General features: G+C 59.1%; 1 protein-coding gene across 5 annotated transcripts in view; it reads right to left on the bottom strand.

Annotated features, from left to right (window-relative positions):
* The window catches only part of CTBP2 (C-terminal binding protein 2), a 155,765-nt gene that overhangs the window by 6,158 nt on the left and 129,950 nt on the right, over positions 1-19,657 (bottom strand). For all 5 annotated transcript variants that reach the window (XM_032882114.1, XM_032882112.1, XM_032882116.1 and 2 more), the window contains 3 exons: positions 6,130-6,284; positions 5,799-5,943; positions 1,631-1,837 (listed from right to left, as the gene is read on the bottom strand). In XM_032882114.1, coding sequence (XP_032738005.1) covers positions 1,631-1,837; positions 5,799-5,943; positions 6,130-6,284 — 507 coding nt within the window. The remainder of the gene's footprint in view (positions 1-1,630; positions 1,838-5,798; positions 5,944-6,129; positions 6,285-19,657) is intronic.

Raw genomic sequence — 19,657 nt, 5'->3', positions numbered from 1 at the left:
CAGCCCCGCGGCCCCGGCCCACACGAGAACGCCCGCCTCGCTCCCATGGCCTAACGCACTCGGCCTGGAGACGGGGCTCTCCGGCGGGGGCTGCCGGGGTCCCGCGTGGTTTTCCAGCCTTTGCTCTTCCTTAGTCCCCAGCCCTCGTCTTCTCGCTGGCGTCCCCGTTAGCTATGAGGTTTCCCTAAGTTTCTCCGACACCGAATGACTTAACTCTGTTACTAACTTGACAAAAACTGAGCCTTGCAGGAGAAGCCAACTGTCTTGGCCTGAAAAAAAAAATGTCTACATGTATTGAGTTGCCCCAACTGGCTATGCCCGAGCCCCATAACCCACCAGCCCGCGCTAGGGCCACGCTCGGGCCGCGCTTGGGGCCGGGCCGCCCCCCACTCCGGATCCTGCTGCTGCAGCTTCTCAGTGGACGAAGCGAAGCCTCTGGGCAGCCTCCGGCCAGGCCCCTTCCCATTGGAGTCCGGCCTACACTTCTGGAAGGCTCTAGACAGACCTGAAAGGCGGCGAGGCAGCCGGGGAGCAGGGGCTGAGACGGTGCCGGCTGACAGTCTCGGTAAACGGGGCTCACAACCCGCGACTGCAAAAGCTGACGAAGGCTCAGCCGCGCGGGGTCTCAGAAGGCCGGCGCCGTCCTGAGAACTGTCCCCTGGAGCCACCCACAGAGCAACGGGAGGCCCAGCGGGCGCCAGCAGAGGGCGCTGCGGCCCTCCCACGGCGCCTCCGCCTTTCCTCTGCTGTGGCCCCTCAAGAAAGACAAAGTGAGGACGCCTTCGTAAACCCTGTGCAAGACTGCCTTCGTGAGCGAGGTCACCCTGACGCCTGGGGTCTTTAACTCACCCTGGGGAGTGAGGTGCACGCACCCCAAAGAAACCCAGCTCCCATCCCAGGCGCCCTGACCCTTGGTTTTCGGGAAATAGCTCTGAACACAGGGCTGAGTGACAGCCTAGGACCCGAGACCCACCCCACGTGCTTCTGAATCCTGAGGGGCAGTCCCACAGCTCAAGCCCTTCCTGATGTACAGACTGTGACACTGAGGCAGAAAGGTCAGCGAATTTCCTCAAGGTCATGGAATGGCCGAGCGGGGGTGCTGAGATAAAGGAGAAAAGCAAGGCCCCATGTGGGCACTGTGGCCCACTGGAGCCCCTGTGTTGTCAACACCAGGTCATCAGGCTGCTTCCTGTCACAGCTCACCTAGTCCTTGGTGACCTGTGCAAGATGCTCACAGGGCCACCAGAGGACTCCTGGGAAGCCTTTCCCTGCCTCCATCCCGAGCGGGCTTTCTACGCAGACGGCTGGACCGTGCCACCTTCCGGCTCAGAATCCTTCAGGGACTCCCTGCTGCCACCCTGGCCTGGCATCTGAGGGCCTCCAGGGGCTGGGCCTTGCCCCCGGCCCAGGTCTAGGCTCAGCCACTAGCCCCCCTTCGAGCCCCAAGCTGGCTGGTTTCTCTGCAGGGCGCCTCCAGCAGACCCCACCCGGGGCCACCTGCGGGCACACGGCCCTCACCCATCGCCCAGCCAGAGACCGCCCCCCCCGCGCCGCCCGCTCCCTGCCCAGCTGAAGACCCAGCTCCCGGGGCCCGGCCGGAGGGGGCTCGGGGCTCGGCAGCGGCACGTACCGAAGCCGATGAGGCCCAGCGTCTCCCCGCGGATGCGCGCCGCTCCCGAGGCCACCTCCCGGATCTGCTCGACGCTCTGGACCCGCGTGCCTTCCCGCAGCGCCTGGTACAGCCACGTGTTCCGCCGGTACAGGTTGAGAATGTGGCAGATGGTGGAGTCCGCCGTCTCCTCCACAGCCGCCGATGGGATGTTGCACACGGCGATGCCTGGAGAGGAGAGGGCCAGGCCCCACGTGAGGACCCCCGGCGGAGGGGGAGCTCCGGGGCACCCCATGCGCCCACCTGAGGGCTGGGGAGGCGGAGCTGGCCCTTCAGCCGCGGGCAGGTCAGACTCCGATGCTCAGAGGCCTCCAGCCCCCACACCCGTGCCAGCCCTGCCACAGCCCCCGGCCCGCACTCAGCCCGTCCCACCGGCCCTTTGCTCCTACACCCTGTGCTTCTGGGAAGCGAGCGGTGGGCAGCTGGAAGGGGCGAGCAGCCCAGTGGCTAGAAACCTGCCCGTGGCCGCTGTGGAGTAGCAGGAGCTGAGCCCCTCGTGAGAGCCGACCGGACTCCTTCTCGTGGGATGAAATGTTAATACTTGTTTTGAAAAAGGGCGAGATGAAGCAGGAACCAGCACCTCCCCCTCAACGTGGGCCCCAGGCCCGGCCAGGACAGAGCAGATGCCTGAATTCAGCCCCAGGCCTGGTGGTGGGGCCGAGGTGGACAGGGGAGGGCCCTGCGGCCAAGAGGCTGCTGAAGATCAGCCCACGGCTCGGGCCGGCAGAGGCAGGCACTGACCCTCCTCGGTAGAGGATGTCTGGGGAAGAATGCAAAGTCTGCCAGACAAGCAGCTTTCTGGGGGACACAGGTATCCAGGCAGCCAGACCAGCTCAGAAAACTGCCTTTGAATCCCAGGTTTGGGACCCAAGGAACACATGGAGCAGGGCCCCCAAGAAGGCAGCCCTGCCTTCTTCTTTCTTCTTAAGCCCACCAGTGGGGACAAGAGCACCTGAGCCACTGTGACTCCAGGGGAGGGAAAAGAGGACCACAGGACCCCCTGTGCTGAGCACCCCATTCTAGCAGCTGTGTGACCTCTCCACGAGGGCGGCCCCGAGGTCCAGGGTCTCAGGGGGACATGCCCTGAGGGGGACAGACAGCTCAGAGAGTGAAAACCTGCGTGAGCATCCCACCTGGTCCCATCTGGCCCCAGCCACCTGCTGGGGGGAAAACGTGACTGAGATCTAGGCTGTTGGAATTTCCACGAGCTAGAAGTCCGTTCTGCAAACAGCCACAAAGGAGGCTACTGCATAGGAAACAGGCAAGCTTAGAACTTGGACTGCGCCAGAAGCCAGGGTTCATGGAAATCGTTTGGCATTTGTGATGGTTTCGAGTCCTCTGAGGAACCTGAGGTGGTGTGGCCCGAGCCCAGCAAGAGGGTCCCGACAGTGGAGGAGCAGAGTGTGGACCCTTGGCCACTGCTCAGGCAACCACCCGGGCGTGGGACCAGCTGTGCCCTGGGAGCCGAGACCGGAGGGGACGTGCCGGAGGAGGGGGTCCCCATGCGGGTCCATGTGACACAGAGCACCGCACCTGCCCACTCCCCGGGGGGGGGCACAGGGGGACACTGCTCAGCCTGCACCCTTGAACTCTGACATGTCGCTCCTTGGCTGCAGAGACCAAAAACTGGAGGAGAGGCTGTGGGCACCAGTAGGGACCGTCCTGCCCCAAGGGCCATGGGCACCTTCCTCTGACATCCCAAAGCCCTGATGATTTCTAAACCATTCTTCAGGCCAGGTCGCCTCCTAAGGCCAAGACTAGAAGCTTCTACCATCTGTGGGGCAAGGGTCACGGCCGCCTCACCCCAAGGCCCGAGCCCAGTGGCTGAGACGCTTTTCCCATCAATGGTTTCACTCTTGGCTGTCCCCCCTGCTGAAGTGGAAGCCAGATAAAGGAGCCCGAGAGAGGCTCACAAGCTCAGAGGCCTCCAGCAACCTCCCAGCTCCCCCTGCTCCCCAGCCCCCTGCTCTGCTCCCTGGTTCTTGGGGATCCCCTGCAGACGGGCTGGATCCCTCTAACTGCTCCGGGCAGGGGACACAGCTGTTTCCTGAGATCGCCCCGCTCTCCACTCTGAGCATCCAGTCTGGCCCACTGTCTTCATGCAAAGGCTCCTGTGAGCACTGAGAAGGAAGCGTCCTCCCAGGAAGGCCGCACTGTAGGCCCCAGACACAAGCAGCACTTAGAGCCACTGTCCTCATTTGCACAAGGTCTGGGGACAGAGTGCTGTGTGCAGTGCAATTTGGAGACAGGACAGAGACCCATGTCCCTTCTCCAAATTCCACATGCACCAGGATCAATGGAAACCCCACAGCCGACATCCTCGTCCGCTGTTCCGAACTGCAGGGCCCCGGGAACACGGTCTCCTCCACCCGGGCCCCCTTGTCAAGGGCAGCCATGGGGCCGGGGGACCGGGGCACCTTTGGTTTTAGGGAAATGAGGTCCCCCTCCTGGCCCAGGCCGCCTGCGTGGGGAGCATGTGCAAGTGGAGGGATGGCAAGTTTCGCTCAGGAGACCTTCCATGTCTCCCGGGAAAGAAGTGGCTGCTTCCCGACAAGGGAACTCAACGCGACCACCTCACCCGAGCCTGGGCGGCGAGGGGCAGACACATGGACGGCGGGGCGGGTGCAGGGAAGCACGTCTGAGGACCCCCCCGCCCCCGCTCTGTGAGTTCAACTATATTCTCCGTCGCCGTCTGAACTTGGGATGGCAGCTATACAAAGAGCACAAAGAACATTTGTTTCCAAACAAAAACATTCTTGTTGGCGCCCGGGAAAGATGGAAAATTTGAGGTAATGCTAGACATGCTTCTGAGGACGCCTATCACCCAAGTTTCTTTGTTGCGACCAAGGCAGGCTCAGGAGCACGCCGAGGTCGGAAGCAAGTGCTGGGGCCAACACAGGAAGCCCTTGCTTCCCTCAGGCCCCCTATCGAGTCTGGATTCTGATGCCGCCCCTTTTCGCTTTGCTGTAGGGAGGATCTTCCAAGCCCCTTGCCACACAGCCACCCACTTCCAGGATGGGGGCGGGGAAAAAGGCATCTGTTGGGGAACGACCACCTCTTGCCTCTTCCTTTGGGGTTCACCTATGGGGTGACCCCACTGCCGTATCCCAAGCTCAGAGCGCCCAAGCGCCACCATGAAGAAGCACGAGACTCGGCACCGGCCAGGCTCCCTCTCCCCAGCTCCCACCCCCAATTCAAGTGGGGGAATGAACCACTTGAGGACACCGGGAAACGTCACTCAACACCCCAGGCCAGGACCATGGAGGAGGAAGTGGAGGCCATAAACGCTTGATGCTGGGATCAACCGGGTCCTCAGCGGGGCGGGAGGGACAGGGACCACAGGGCCACTGGGGTGTCAGCATGGCCACAGCTTGTCGGACTGCAGAGGCCTGAGTTCTTAGACATCTGCTAGTGGCCCCTGGACGTGGGTGGAGGACAGGCCCATGCACCTGGGCATGGATCCGGCACATCGCAAACGTGACAAGGACAGTGAGCAGAGGAGCTGATGTGGGAGGACCCTGGCCCTTCGCAAGGCGAGCAGGCCAGCCGAGGGCTGCTTGCTGTCCACGCTCCGTGAACTCTCCTCACACGCAGAGCCCACAGCAGTCCCACCAGGGGCTGGGACAGGGATGGGGGCCACAAAAAGGGCCGCAGCCCCACCTCCGGGAAACTGCCTGTGGGGGTCCACCTGCTGCCCCTGCTTTTCTGTGGAGACCCTGCCCTGTCTGACAAGGGCTGGGCGGGAGGTGCTGGGCTCCATTTCACCCGCGACGGCGCCAACCTGGGCAGGTTTCTGGGTCAACGGCTCTATGCCAGGACTCGAGACCTAGGAATGCCCGACACCCCACCTCTGAGCCCCGCGCTGTGCGCCCAGCTCTGGCATTTCCGGGTGATGGGTCCCGACCAGCCAGCGCTGACCTGTGGCCACTCACGGGGTCCCCGCTGCAGGGACAGGCCCCTAGCTCCTCTGGCTTCTGTCCTTCCCACGTGAGACAGCCTGGCCCAGCCAGCGCTGGCACCAGGTGGGGTCCTGGGGTCCGGCAGGTGCGCTCCCGCCCGTGTTTTCGGGGTGGGGGGAGCACCCAACAAGGCTCCCTCTGAACAGCTGCTCCCGGCCCCACGCACTCACCGAGCTCGCCGGCGGCCTTGATGTCAATGTTGTCATAGCCGCTGCCTATCCGCACGATCACTCTCAGGGCCTTGAACTTCTCCAGGTCCTCTCTGGTGAGGGTGATGGTGTGGTACATCATGGCGCCAACAGCTTCATTGAGAACCTGAGACGGGGCGAGCAGAGCAAGGCTGGAGCCCCCACCCCCCCCACAGAGGGTGCAGCGTGGGCGTGACCGCTCCCCAGGTGAGTGGCCCGGGGTTGTGCTTTGGGTTCTGCTGGAGACTGTGGGTGACAGCAGAGGGGAAGGGCGGACAGGGAGGTGGCATCTGAGGGTGGGGGTGGGGCCCACCTTCTCGTGGATCTCCTGAGTGGACTGTGCGTCACAGAAGGCCACCGTGGCCAGGTCCTTCAGGATGGGCATCTCCACAGTGCAGTCTCTGCCATCGAGCAGCGCCACCAGGGGGCGGGGGTGCAGGGGGCCGTTCATGATCTGGGGGCGGATACCTGTGAGGATGGGAGGGTGACTGGGTAGGCGGGCACAGTGGCCTGTCCCACACTGGGGGACAGTGCCCCCCTGTACCCACATCCATCAGGTCTGCGGGACCCCAGGGCTTCCTCCCTACTCCCTGGGTGGACCACAAACCCACAAAGCCACCCGGACTCCCCTGGGCTCATAGACCACAGGCTCCTTTGGAGTCACTGGGGAAGATTCTGGGACAAGCAGAGGAGACCGGGGTGGGGGAACATTGGTCTGCTGGGTCTGCCTGGGCGGATGTCTGAGGGAGACCTGGGTCTCTGTGAGCAATGTCAAGTACAGCGAACAGGAACCACCGTGCAGCTAAGCCCATCGCCACGTGGAACTCGGGCCAAGGACATCTGTTTCCAACACACCTGATCCCAGCACGAGCCGACCCGCAGGGGCTGCCCCCAACCCCTCCCCACTCCAGCACCTTCCAAACAAACATGAGGGGGTACAAAATGAAACCAGATGGACAGGTCATGGCTCCCACACCCCATGGGAGTGTTTTCCTCTAGTCCCAAGCTGGGACTCACGAGGGATCAGTCCCTCCCAGCCTCTGAGCGGCAACAAAACTACCGCTAACCCAGAGCCTTGGGCCCCGAAGCAGGACATCCAAGTGAAGCAGAGCCCCCACGTCCTCTGTACCAGGTGAGAAAACAGGGGCTCCCCTCCCCGATATCCTCACCAGCCTCTGTCCCCCACGGCAGGTGGGGATTGGGGCACCAAAGCTGTTTGTTGGAGGGCTGGTAAGCCCTCTGCTAGTGTTCTTCTTGGCCTAATTGGCAGGCGGGCTCCACTAGAGGTCAAGGTGGGTGTGTACAAATGGAGGTTTCCCCAAAGACCAAGGGTGCCATCATGAATCAGGACCCCTGGAGACCGGCTTTTACCCCCAACTCTGCAGAGGGAAGTGAGGGGCAGTAATTCACATGGTGGCCTACAGCCTCTCCTCTCACCCCCAGCCCCTTTTGTAGAATGAGGACCCTGGGGCACAGCGCGGGAAGTGGCCCCTGGAGTAAGCAGCTGAAGGCGGGGGGCAGCTCGTGTCAACTTGATGTGCACACATTAAATGTCCTACCTCTGCCCTTCCTTTTGGCCAAGGAAAGGGTGAGATTTTGACCAAATCCCGACGGGCCTGTCTTCTTCCATCAGGTTTTTTCAGTCCTCCCCACAGCTGTTGCCAAGCCCAGGTTGGACTCCCATGGGACTGGTGGTCTTGGACTACGGGCCAGACTCACCGGCCTGTCCCAGGCTATTCCTCCCACAGGGTGTAGAACACCCTGACCTGACTCCAAAGGTGCCGGCAGACCGTGTTCACGGAGTTCGTGATCATGGTAAGAAATACAAGTTATTAATTAAAAAGCAGCCACAGAGGAAAATGACGGGCAGGCATGAGGCAGGCTTCTAGAGCCATCCAAGACATCTGGAGAGGCTGAGGGGCCTCATCACAGAAATGTCCGTCCACAGCATCAGTGCATGGATCCCGTTACCTGGGCAACAAGCTCCAGGTTGCCTAGTGATCGCCCCCCTCCCTGGCTTAGGTCGCCTCCTCTTGGGCGAAACGCACCCTTTGCCCTCATTCAGGCTGGGCAGGCAGAATGCAGCTGAGGCTTGTCCACGAGAGCCAGGGGCTCCCAGAAGAAGCCCCGGGCTCAGCTATGGGCTGCAAGCCCTACATGGGAAAGCTGGCAAGGGAGAGGCGCACGGGGTTGTGCTGCGGACGGATGCTGAGCAGGGATGGCTGCGTGGGTGGTGGGAGGGGGCAAGACTCCCGTGTGTCCTGCACAAGGTGTAGGGGCGGCACGAAACCCCAGTACGGAGGATGAGAGAAAGCTCAGCCAAGGTTCATTCTATGGACAAAGGGACCATGCCATGCTCACTCCCTCAGTCCCAGGAAGCTCCCGTCTACCTGCACACCAGAGAACCCAGCGAAATTCAAGCCACACCCCACCCAGCACCTGTTGTCGCTACAGTCTCACAGAAGTTGGGGCGGAGGTTCCCACAAGAGCCTTGGAAATGCCAGCCAGGTGAAGCTGTAAACAGACTTTCCATCTTGCCTCACGTTAACTGACGCATCTCTCAGTGCTCCTAACAACTGGAGTCATTTTTGGTCTACTAGGATGCAACCGACATGTTACTGAAGATAACCTTTCAAGGGGCCATGGGAAATGGGGGGGCCTGGAGGGATTGCCCCATCTCCTCTGCAGCCAGGGGAATCTAGAGAAACCTGGGGAGGAAAGCCAGGGCACGATGAATCTTTAATGAGAATGGACTAAAAACTGAGGTCTGTGCGCCCAAAAGCTAGAGTAGCAATCACTAGACATGGCTCAAACCCCAAGACTGACATTCAGAAGCCCACTGGGTTACTCTTCTTCCCATTTTATGGCCAGGGAGACAGAGCCACGCATAACCATGGGCCACACTGAGGAATGACACGAGCCACCTCACACCGTCCCAGGGACCCAACAGAGCCCGAGGAAATACTTGCTGACGAGCCGGGGGCCCTGGTGGCCCCCGAGTCAAAGCGACTACTCCCTTTCTGCAATCTTGCCTTCTATTTCAGAACAATTCCAGCTGCCGTTGGACACATCACACACACACACACACACACACACCCCTATCAGCACATTCCTTTCAACAACTTGTCCAGCATTAACTCTGCAGGGCAAGGCTGGCTCCCCTGGTGTCAATTACTTGCTGGTTTCAGGCTCGCCTCTGCACAAGCAGGGACGCGCTCGCCATCAGGGACCGGTGCCCCAGCTTTAGGCCAGCTCCGACGGCTGTCCTTGGGCCCGGTGTTACCTACAGCTGCAGCTGCACGTGAGACGTGGTGAAATCAGACACATTCAGTGGAAAACACAGATGGCACCAGGCCGTGTTGCTGGAGTTCTGCTGCAAGTGGCTGATGGTCCAGGGCAAAACAAGTCCATGGGCCCCATGGATCCGGAAGGAGGAAAGGGAGGTCCCCAGGGAGGACACTGGCAGCTCTTTAGTCAACCAACCTTAAAGCCACCTTATCTGAATAGCAGGGTTTCCTAGGAGCTGCTCCTTTGCCAGGCGACACAGTCTGAGCGGGCTGCAGCTGGCTCAACGGGACAGGCTTCCCTAAGCAGAGTGAGTGAGGAGGAAAATGATCCCCCCCAATGACATGACCCTGTGGGGCCCGAGACCCATTTTCTGCCTTTCCAGACATTGTGTGAGACGCCACGGACGCGCTCCCAACAGAACTCTGCCTCGGTTTTGAAGACCTGAGTTGATCTCTGTTGCTTGTCAACCCAGAGGCTTTTTTGATTTTGCCGTTTCAGCCCAGAGCGAAGTGGCCCCGGTAAACATGTTTGGCCAGCAGGCAGAGGCCTGACAACTGACCGGATCTTGCTGACCATCCTCAGACCGCAGCCCTCCAAAACCTGTGCTGGGTCGGCCAGGATTGTAGATGACAGTCACGAGTGACTGCTCCACCGGCTCGGGTTCACTCCCTGCTCGCCTGGCCAAGGAACTGGCCAAGTACGCTCTGACGACGGGCTGGGGGGTGGAGGGCCTGCCAAGCAGCACGGATTTGCACCAAGGCCTTCTCTGCTGCTCTGGGGCCGAAAAACACAGGCCAGGCCTCGCAGGTAGAACCCAGCTGGGAGCTTCTGGGGCCTGAAGGTCATTGCCGGGACTCTCTGGGCCAGCACCAGCTGTTCTGGCGGCTGACACTGGAATGAGCACCTGGAAAGAACCACGAGATCCACGGAGGCCTCAGAAAGATCGGAGATAAAGTGCACCGTGTGACATGCTTAGCCAGCGACCCCAGAGCCCATCGAATGGGTCCTCAGCTCCCAGAACCCACAAGACAGTTTGGAAAGCAGAGGGCAGCACGTAGGGCTCCCATCCTCACGGACGCGTGTCCGATGCGGGGCAGAGGAAATGCAGCCAGAGTCCCAGATGTCCAGAGCAGGTGGGAAAGGACACTCAGGTCTGCACCTCCCCAGCTACGACCGCTTCATGGGGATCTGATCCTGGTGTCCCCACACCCACGAACGGCCTCCCCTCAAACGCAGGTGCTCCTTGGGACGCCTGGGTGGCTCAGTAGGTTAAGCTGCTGCCTTCGGCTCAGGTCATGATCCCAGGCTCCTGGGATCGAGTCCCGCATCGGGCGTCCCGCATCGGGCTCCCTGCTCAGTGGGGAGCCTGCTTCTCTCTCTGCCTCTGCCTGCCACTCTGCCTGCTTGTGCTCTCTCTGACAAATAAATAAATAAAATCTTAAAAGAAAATGTTTAAATGCAGGTACCCCTCAACCAAAGTCACTTCCCGCACCCCTGCACAAACCAACCCTCCTCGCTGGGCTCAGCAGTCCCGATTTCCAGAAGGCCAGACACAGACTCAGATCAAAGGCCTGATAAAGGGCCTATTTCACAGGCCTGCATTTCCACAGTCTGGAGCTGAAGCGCATGACTGTGGTCAAACTGGGGAGCAGACGCTGACCTTGGGTCGTAAACACACCATCTGACGTTCAGCATTCGACCTGCAGACATGGCTGTGTTGGGTGGGGGTCCCAGCCTCTACCCCAGTGCACGGGGTTCCAGAAGCCTCATGTCCAGGAGAGGTCTCCCTTGCTTGTAAACACAGTTTATCCACGTAGTAAAAACAGTCCTACATGGTCAGCCACGGGGTCTCAACCACAACTATCCTGCTTGTCCAGAAGGTGGGTCCGGAAAGCGGGCAAAGGCACAGTGACTGTCCCTGTGTCCAGAGGCCCGGGGACAACACCCATGCCCACGGCAGCGACCCTTGCCTTTCATGGGAACGAACATGGGAGAAGACAAGGGTGAGGCTTCAAGGTCGCGAGTGTAAGAAAATGTGTGTTGGTAAGCACGGCACTGTTTTCAGGCTTAAAAAACACAGCTCCTCTTAGAAACCTCATCTCTGGGTCCACGTCACTGTCTGTGTTCTCCTCGGGCAAACACGCGTTTCTCGGGGGCCACCCTGCCCCGCCCAGGCTGCGGGATCATTTTGAGAACTTGACACACGCAGGTATGTGACCCCCACCGTGAACGGAGAACTCGATTTTTTCTCGGGTTGTCTCGTCTTACAGCTGGACGGTTCTGACGGGGGAGGCTTGCTTGGCCTGGTGGGAGGTGATGGTGGAGGAACCGACACTCTCAGTCTGAGGGCCAAGAACCGAGAGCAGGTGCACATCCCGCACGCAGCACGTGTCCCAGCCGACACCTAAGTCGGGTCGGTTCCGGGAGACCAACAGCAGCTCGAAGCTTCCAGCCCACGTGGCAGCAGCACCTCTCCGACGCGGACCCCCCGAGCGGGGTTTGGCCTCACTCCTCTCTGACAGGCTCTGGCACGCGGGGCGGGCATGGTTCCGGGGACCCACAGACGGACAAGAGGCGGCCGCTCCCCTCAGCAGCTCCAAAGGCACCGGGAATCGGCTAATGGAGTAAACGGCTTTTCCCTGGGCGGCTTCACAACCGGGAACACAAAGTGGGTTTTAATAAGGGCCAACTGTGGGAGGCAACTTTTCTAGCATAGAGGTTAGAGGAGCACACCTCAAAAATGCAGCTCAGGCTGGAAGGGAGTTGCCCTTAGGCACCTTGGTGGTCAGCCCCGAAGAGAAGGAAGTACAGCAAACCCGCCCCGAGAACACAAACACACACGTGCATTTTCTGCATCCACGGCAGACATCACTAATGGATCTCAGCACTTTTAGCCTCCAAGTCCCTGTTGGTCACGATGCCCCAGTGAGTGCCCGTGCAAGGCTGGGAGGACATGTGTCTGCCACTCTTGAGTGAGATCAATCCCCTCTAGAAACTGGGAAAGGAAGGTGAAGGTCAGAAGGGAGCAGGGATGTACAAAGGCCCCAGAAGAAGGAAGGACAGGCCCACAACCCAGGCTCAGACCTCAGTGTGCAGTGGTACCGCCTATGCCACCCCCTCCAGGCCTGTGACCAGGGTCCTGTGACCTCCTCCATCGCTTCAGGACTGCCCTCTACTCCGCTGGGCTCCACAGCGGGGACCGTGGTTTTTTGCTTCCATCAACCTTCATGACTGGCTGGGTCAACCGCCTTCCATGTGGAAGGCAGCCCTCTCCCAACATGACCTTGCCCTCCACGAGCTGGGACACTTCCCTAGCCCGGAAAACAAACTGTCCTCGAACTTTGCTCTAAACAATGTCACGTAGCAGAATGGACATGTCAATTCCAAGGCAAGGGCATCGGGCCATCCACACTCACACTGGAGCCAGCAAGGGTGGGCGGGGGGCACTGCAGACTGTCCCATCAGGGGTGTGTGTGTGTGTGTGTGTGTGGGTGCGCGCGCGTGCACTTGCACCTGTGATCTGACAAAGACAGCAGCATGGACATGACCCATGCCGATGCTGCAGAAACCCCGGGAAGCTGGTCCCCAGGTGTCACCAGGATGGATCAAGTCTGTTTAAGGCCCAGAAGACGTGTGCAGGGTTGGCGCCCCAAGCAGGTCTGAGCTGTGGGCATGTCAGTCACGGGATTCATAATCACAGGCACCCCTGAGGGCCAGGCTACTCCACCCCACGGCGGACTCTGAGCACCCCCTGCCCTGCCCTGTGGCCTGGCCACTGGGAATGAAGACCCTGGCATGGCCTTTTGAAACAGCATCCCTGTCTCCTCACTTTCTGGGGGAGCCCCCAGCTCTTGGATTCCTCCCTCGGCACACCCTAGAACCTCCACCTGACGCTAACTAAGCCTTATGGCCAGGGCCCTAGGAGCCTTGCATCATCAGGTCGCTCCCCGGACACCGGGAACCCAGAGGGCGACAGGGTGCAGGAGGGGCCTGGTGGGCGAGCAGAGGCCTGTGGGCAGAGCACGGGCCCAACGGCCCCGAGCTCCGCAGTGTCCCTGCACCAGGCCATCGAGGACCTTGCAAGGCAGAAAATTACTTAACTCAACCCTGAGCAAGGGCTAGCCCCAGGCCAGTGCTGGAGAAACAACAGGAGTCAGGAACAAAACAGCCACCGGGGAATAAAAAGGAAAAGAACGTGGCAATGGCCGTGCCATCCTGTGCGGACCCTCAGCCCCTCCAGGTGCTGCCCCAAGTCCCCCTGGGGATGAGCGGCTTGACCAGGTAGGAGGGTTGCTCTAAGCAGACACTATGCTCTGGGAGCACACCTCGGGGGCAGTCAGATCCCCCGAGACACTGATCTTCCACTGAGCCACGAACACACTCATAACCGCCGCATCGCACACGTCAGCCGGGATGCTGGGGGTGATAGCACCCCACCCCAAGGCAACCCCAAGGCAACCGCTCACAGGGCTGGCTGTGTCCCACGGACCCGTCGGGTTTTAAGTCACTCCTTGGCTCTGATTTTAGTGTTCTCTGAAGTTTGCTTTAGAGATGGCCACAGGATAAGGAGATCAGCTTCTTAAATAAAACATGGATCTTAATGAGTCGTGGCCCTTGCAGTGAGATGGTTTCAGGCCACCCCCTCTGCAGCTCAGGTAACAGCTGGACAGAAAGCCGGCCAAGCAGGAGGCTCCCAGGAGCCTCGGCCACTGCCTTCTCCCCACCGAGGCTCGCCGGGTGATCGCGGCCAAACCAGGGCACATGTGCGTGCCCAATTCAGGATCAGAAGCGAGTGTCTACATCACCCTGTTCAGAGAAAAGGAGAACTTCTGTATCTCCAGAAAGACAAGCATTTGTGGCTGCTTTAACTGGTTCCTCAGAGCACCCAGGGAAACTGAGTCACCAGTCTGATGAACTGTACAGTGTCCACACCACACTGCAGACCCTAAACGGAGAAAAGGGTCAGAAACTGCTTTCTCTAGCAGAGCCTCAAAACAAAAGCAAGAACCATTGATGACTTGCTCGCAATGAGCCCCTTGGATAGTCACACGTGGCCCCGGGGGCTGACCGGCCACCTCTACGCACCCTTCCCAGAGTGGCTCCTGGCTTGGAGTGTTTGCCCCCATGATCCTCACCAGTCTCCAGGGGGCCTCGTATTTCCGGTGAATCCCTCTGCCCTGAAGAAGCTCCTGAAACAGGTGCTTTCCACTGGGGTGGGCTGAGCACCAGCCCTGAGCACCTCCTGCCTGACCGGCTAAAACGCACAGAGAAGTGCTTCCCCCCCAAGGTCTCGGGGAAGGGACAGGTTCAGAGGACTGAGGTTTGACCGGCTCAGGGCCACAGGGACAAGATGGAAAACCAAGCAGGCCGCCGTGGGACACATTTTCACAGCAAAGCAGCCCAGGAAGCCAGGCTCTGCTTCCCATTTTTCTTTCTTTCTTTCTTTTTTTTAAGGTTTTATTTATGTATCTGACAGAGATCACAAGTAGGCAGAGAAGCAGGCAGAGAGAGAGGGAGAAGCAGGTTCCCTGCTGAGCAGAGAACCCGATGCAGGGCTCGATCCCAGGACCCTGATATCATGACCTGAGCAGATGGCAGAGGCTTTAACCCACTGAGCCACCCAGGTGCCCCCAGGCTCTGCTTCTGACTGTGGTAAAATGTGATTCCTCTTCTGGATCTCCCCAAAAGGTGGTCCTGGAGCACGCAAGGAGGGAGGAGGGGATGGAGGAATGTGGCCTGGTCAGACACTGGGCTTGGGAATAGCTGATGACGCGCATGTTCAAGGACTCACTAGCTTCCCATCTGGGTGAGGTCAAAATTCACCTCCCAACCTTCCCAGCATGCCTTGGGCACTGGACAGAGCCACAGACAGGTGATCCTAGCTCAGGAGATGGGCAGGACTTCAAGTTCCTCTCTCCACAGCAACACTGGCCATTTGTCAATTACACACGGCCACCAAATCAAGAATCCTCATCTGGGGACAGCAGGGATGGACCCTTCCTTTTGGGGTGGGTCTGGATTTTGTGGCTCAAGAGATGAATCTCAGTTAAGTGTCCTCCAACATGATCTTGTGGCACCAGAAAAGAACCACACCTCCCCCTCTTTGCTACTTCCAAGCTGGGACCTCTTCTGCAGCCCACCCAAGTCCCTCTTTCTGCTGGTTGGCCCTAGAGCCTCAGAACCACGGAGACGAGAAGGATGCATTCACCTGTCAGAACACCAGAGAATGGTGAGCACGCCGCAAGCTCCTGGTCCCTATCCCTCAGGCCACTCTCAGGGACACGAGGTCATTCCACAAAGTGCCCTAAGACCAAACATACAATCATGGGCCAACATACATCCTAGTCCCGGAAATGCCAGCCTAGGCTTCTGACCTCTGCCCCTGAAAGCATCAACATCGTGACTCCCTCAACACGTCATTTCCAAGACCATCTGGACAGGAAGCAACCTACTGGGGACCTCCAACACAGGTCCCAGAGGTGCAGCCTCGGAAGGAGGAAGTGCCTCCCCCAAGGCCCTGGGAGTGAGCTCCGACCAGCGCAGGGCCACAGGGACAAGAACAGGAGCCAGTGGCTGACACGGTTGTTCAGAGTGCTGGGTCTCTCATAGCCAGTCACCACCCGCCTTGGACAGATCGGGGGGCAGGTTGTGGGGGGGGCACGACACAGTTCTGTCCCTTCTAAACTGTAACTGGGGAGACGACCAAGTCATCAGGATTCATCGACAGAGGACGGAGGAGAGAAAAGCGAGTATTCGCCGCCTAGAGCTCCCCACACCAACTATTTTTCCTAGAAACTACCGAGTGTGTAGGGTGTTTACCATTTACCATATGTCTGTTTCCTGGGGCTTTCAATTAGCCTGGGGGGGGTGTGTCCCACATCCTTTGGCAGGAGCTCTGGACAACCTCACTGAGCCTGGAACGGCACTGCAGAGCGGCCCCTGAGAACCCTCCTCGCTCACCTTCTCCCGTCCCTGCACTGGGGCTGCGGTCTCATTCCGCTCCCTGACGGGGCCGGACAAGTCGGCCAAGTGTGAGACCACCCTCACAAGTGGTGCGACCGACACAAAATGGCAAACAACCCACACGGCACTCACAAGGTCACTGCTTCCCTAGGACGTGGGCTTTGCCCCCAGGAAAATTCACGTCCCAGAAGGGGAGGCAGCTGCTGGGGTTCGTGTGGTGCGAACCCCAGCCGTCACCTCAAAAGCTCCAAGCCAGGCACACGGAGGCAGTTCTCTGCTACACAGCCTTTTCCTGAGTGGTCGGATATCGGAAACCATGCCCCTGTCTGACCGGAGCTCCCAGCCACCAGGACGTGGGGCTGTGTGATGCGGGCCTGGCCCCCGGGGCCTTCTCTGGGCATCCTGCGCCAGCCCTGGGGAGGGGCGAGGAGGGAGGAGCTGTCCCTCCAGGACTCCCGGAAAAGGCCCTACCTGCCCGTGATGTGTGTTTCATGCGAGTACTTCTCAAGTTCTAAAAATGTGCCCATGGCAACAACAGAAGGGGATGTTTGAGAAAAATAAAATGAAATAAAGATGAGAAAAGAAGGGATGGTTGCCAGAAGAGTCTGGCAGAGGCAAGCTTTGCACGCCCACTTGCTGGCCTGTGTGCCGTCGGCGTGTGTCACCAGCTCACGTGGGGCTGACAGGACGCTGCAGAACTCTCCTGCCCCAACCGCTCTTCCCGAGAGCACTTACTGGGCCTTGCACCCAGCGGGGGGCTGTGGCAGTCTAGGGGATGCACGGGGGATGGATGGGGAGGGGGGCAGAATGGTCTGGAACATGGCAAGTCAGGGATGGGGATACAACGGGGGAGGGAAGTCCCTGGGGCCTGGGTCCCTGACCAGGCTGAGGACACCCCATATTCCCTTTTGGTGCCTGGAGGGGCCTTTCTTTCCAAAGAATAGGAAGCAGCAAGGAAGGTGCTCAGGTGACCCCTGAACGCAGAACAGCCGTGACCAGCCTGGCCCCTACAGGCTCGCCTCACACCCTGGTCCTGCTGCGGCCACAGCTGGCTTGGATCTCGGGCTGCCCCCACGTGCCGGCCGCCCCGGGGTTTCCTGCTCACCTCGGAGGTTGCCGGCTCCTGTCCGGACTCCTTCGGTGCCCCTGAGGAGCAGACACCATGCTTTCCTCCTGAAAGGCCCCTGGAAGAGCCTGGCGGACCCAGGGGTTATTCTTCTGACCATACCACGCAGGCCCTGTGCCCATAAAAACAAAATAGTGCCCCGTTTCTTAGCTACGACAGCCACCGAGGCCAGGATGGGAGATGGAAGAAGCCCAAGGCTTTCAGCTAACTCCGTTTTTCATGTGGCCCTAAAACTAAAAAAGAAAGTGATTCTAAAGACCCTTTAACAGCCTTGCTATCCCCGCAGGCCTGCAGCCGGGCGTGCTGCCCTCAGGCCCTGGAGCGGCTGGGAGCGGATTTTCCCAAGCACAACAACTGGTGGCGTATCCCCTCCCCGCTCTTCTCAGTAACTTTTTTTTCTTAAAGCCTAATGACTTCTAAAGTACTCCAGGCTCGAAGCCCAGTTCACGGGGAACCACTAGAACCCATCACAAAGTCATATTTATTCCATCAAATAAAAAGCACCTACTGGAGAAATCCCCAGTGGGGAAGTTGGTTAGGTTGGGAGGTCAGCTTTGAGCTGACCGTACGAGGGAGCGCGGCCAGGCCCACGCTGTGTGGCTGGCGACCGTGGCCACCTCTCCAGGCACAGCCCCCTTCAACTGAGGAAAATCGCCATATCCCCTTGGCCTTGGCAATGCCCGCCGCGGCCGGCCCGGGAAGAGGCAGGCAGCCTGGAGAGGACATCAGAGGTCAGCTGCAGAACAGCAGCAGCCCCCGCACTGCGCCCCCTCCCTGGGCCCCAAACTTGCACATGGGAGCTTAGCAGTCGTGACCGGGTGAGGCCCACTGAACATTTTAACTAACGTTTTGTAAAAACTAGAAGACAATGCTCAGGATGCGGTCCTGAGTCACAGAGCCCTCAGACGGAGAGAGGCGGGCTGGGACTCGATGCGGCAGGAACACAGGAACGCCAGCGGAGCGTCTGGAGCCAGCGTGGGTTCTCTGGACAGGTGGGAAGGACAAGAGCAAGGGGCGGACTGTGAATTAACTGTTCTTCTTTCCCTCCTTACTAGGGTTGGTAGGAAGCCCAGAGAGGCCCCTCCTTGTGCACAAGACTGCAGGGAAAGCTCTGCCTTCTGGCCTCCCACCCAGCTTCCTCTTCCCTTACATACTTGCTTGTCCCTCTACTCGACTCTGCCCTGTGTTAGAGCCATTTCCCAGAGCCAGGCTTAATCCTCTTAGGACAAAAGAACATTTACACTCCATTTAAGACAGAAGAATTCCTTTCCTTGGCTCTCCCGAAAGGCAGAAAGGCAGCATGGTAGGACGAAGGAGGGTCGGCTCTGCCACAGAGTAGTGGGTCTGGCCAGGAGCAAAGCCTGGGCCAGTGCACGGTGTGACATGCTCCTCACTCGGGTCTCTGGGGACGAGTGGAGCCCGTCACCCCGATGTCACACTTGCGGAAATGAGCCTTGGAGCACCACGGGACTCCTCTGGAATCACCCCCTCTACTGTTCTTGCGGACACAGACCTCAGCTTCTGGCCTGGGCAGGTTTCCATTCCCCGCTCAATACCATTGTTGAATCCCACGTGACCCTGACCGAAGCCCTGTGCTCAGTGGCTCCTCATGGCACAGTGGCCAGTTACACGTCTGAAATCAGACAGGCTGGTTTCAAGTCCCGGCCCTGCTGTGTGACCTGGGGAAGAGTATTAACCCCTCTAAGCCTCAGGACTGGCATCTTAATTGGGAATTACTCAGAGCCTTCTCAGGAGTTCACATGCTCCAGAATCATGACAGTCACACTATTACTTACGGGACTGATTCAGACTTGGATTCTCTCAATGCTGGTAAAGCACCGCCCCATTCCCCACCCACCCCCGACCCGCAGTCCTGTGGAAGCAATGTTTTCATATTGTCAGTGCTGGGAGGACAGGCTCCCCACCTCGGCCCCACCAGCTGTCTAGGTACCTGCATCTGGGACCCAGAAGTCAGAGTTCCCGTCGGGAACCTTCATCTCTTCCCACAAACTCAGCCTCCCAGGATTCTTCCTCCCACAGCAACCTTGTTTAAACAACAAGTTGTTCCACTCACACTTGGCAAACCCTTCCTGGGATCAATTCTCTACTGCTCTCAGGAGAACATGTCCCCAGAGCCGCCCACCTTCTCAGTGGGGACGGGCGTTTACAGGTTTGATTTTATGCTCTCCTAACAATTTGCCAAAAAAGTTGTTTTATTCATACGCTGCGTACCGCTATTTGGCTAAATTTAACTGCAGTGTACCTTCCTGTTCCTTGAGCAGTGGAGGGAGCAAGAAAAAGTGAACAGACTGGTTTTTTTCCTTTACACGAAAAGCAACTAGAAAGTTCTTTGTGCAAGTCAGCACCCAAATGGGGAAAACCCCCAACAGCACCATGTTTGATTATTTAGGCTAACATGGGCTCATCAATTACAGACGACACGCATTATTTCTATTTCATAAAT

The sequence above is a fragment of the Lontra canadensis genome, unplaced genomic scaffold, assembly GCF_010015895.1.
Source record: "Lontra canadensis isolate GAN:19392208 unplaced genomic scaffold, GSC_riverotter_1.0 scaffold79, whole genome shotgun sequence".
NCBI lineage: Eukaryota > Metazoa > Chordata > Mammalia > Carnivora > Mustelidae > Lontra > Lontra canadensis.
The sequence above is the reverse complement of the archived record's forward strand: the minus strand, read 5'-3'. Positions and strand labels throughout refer to the sequence as shown.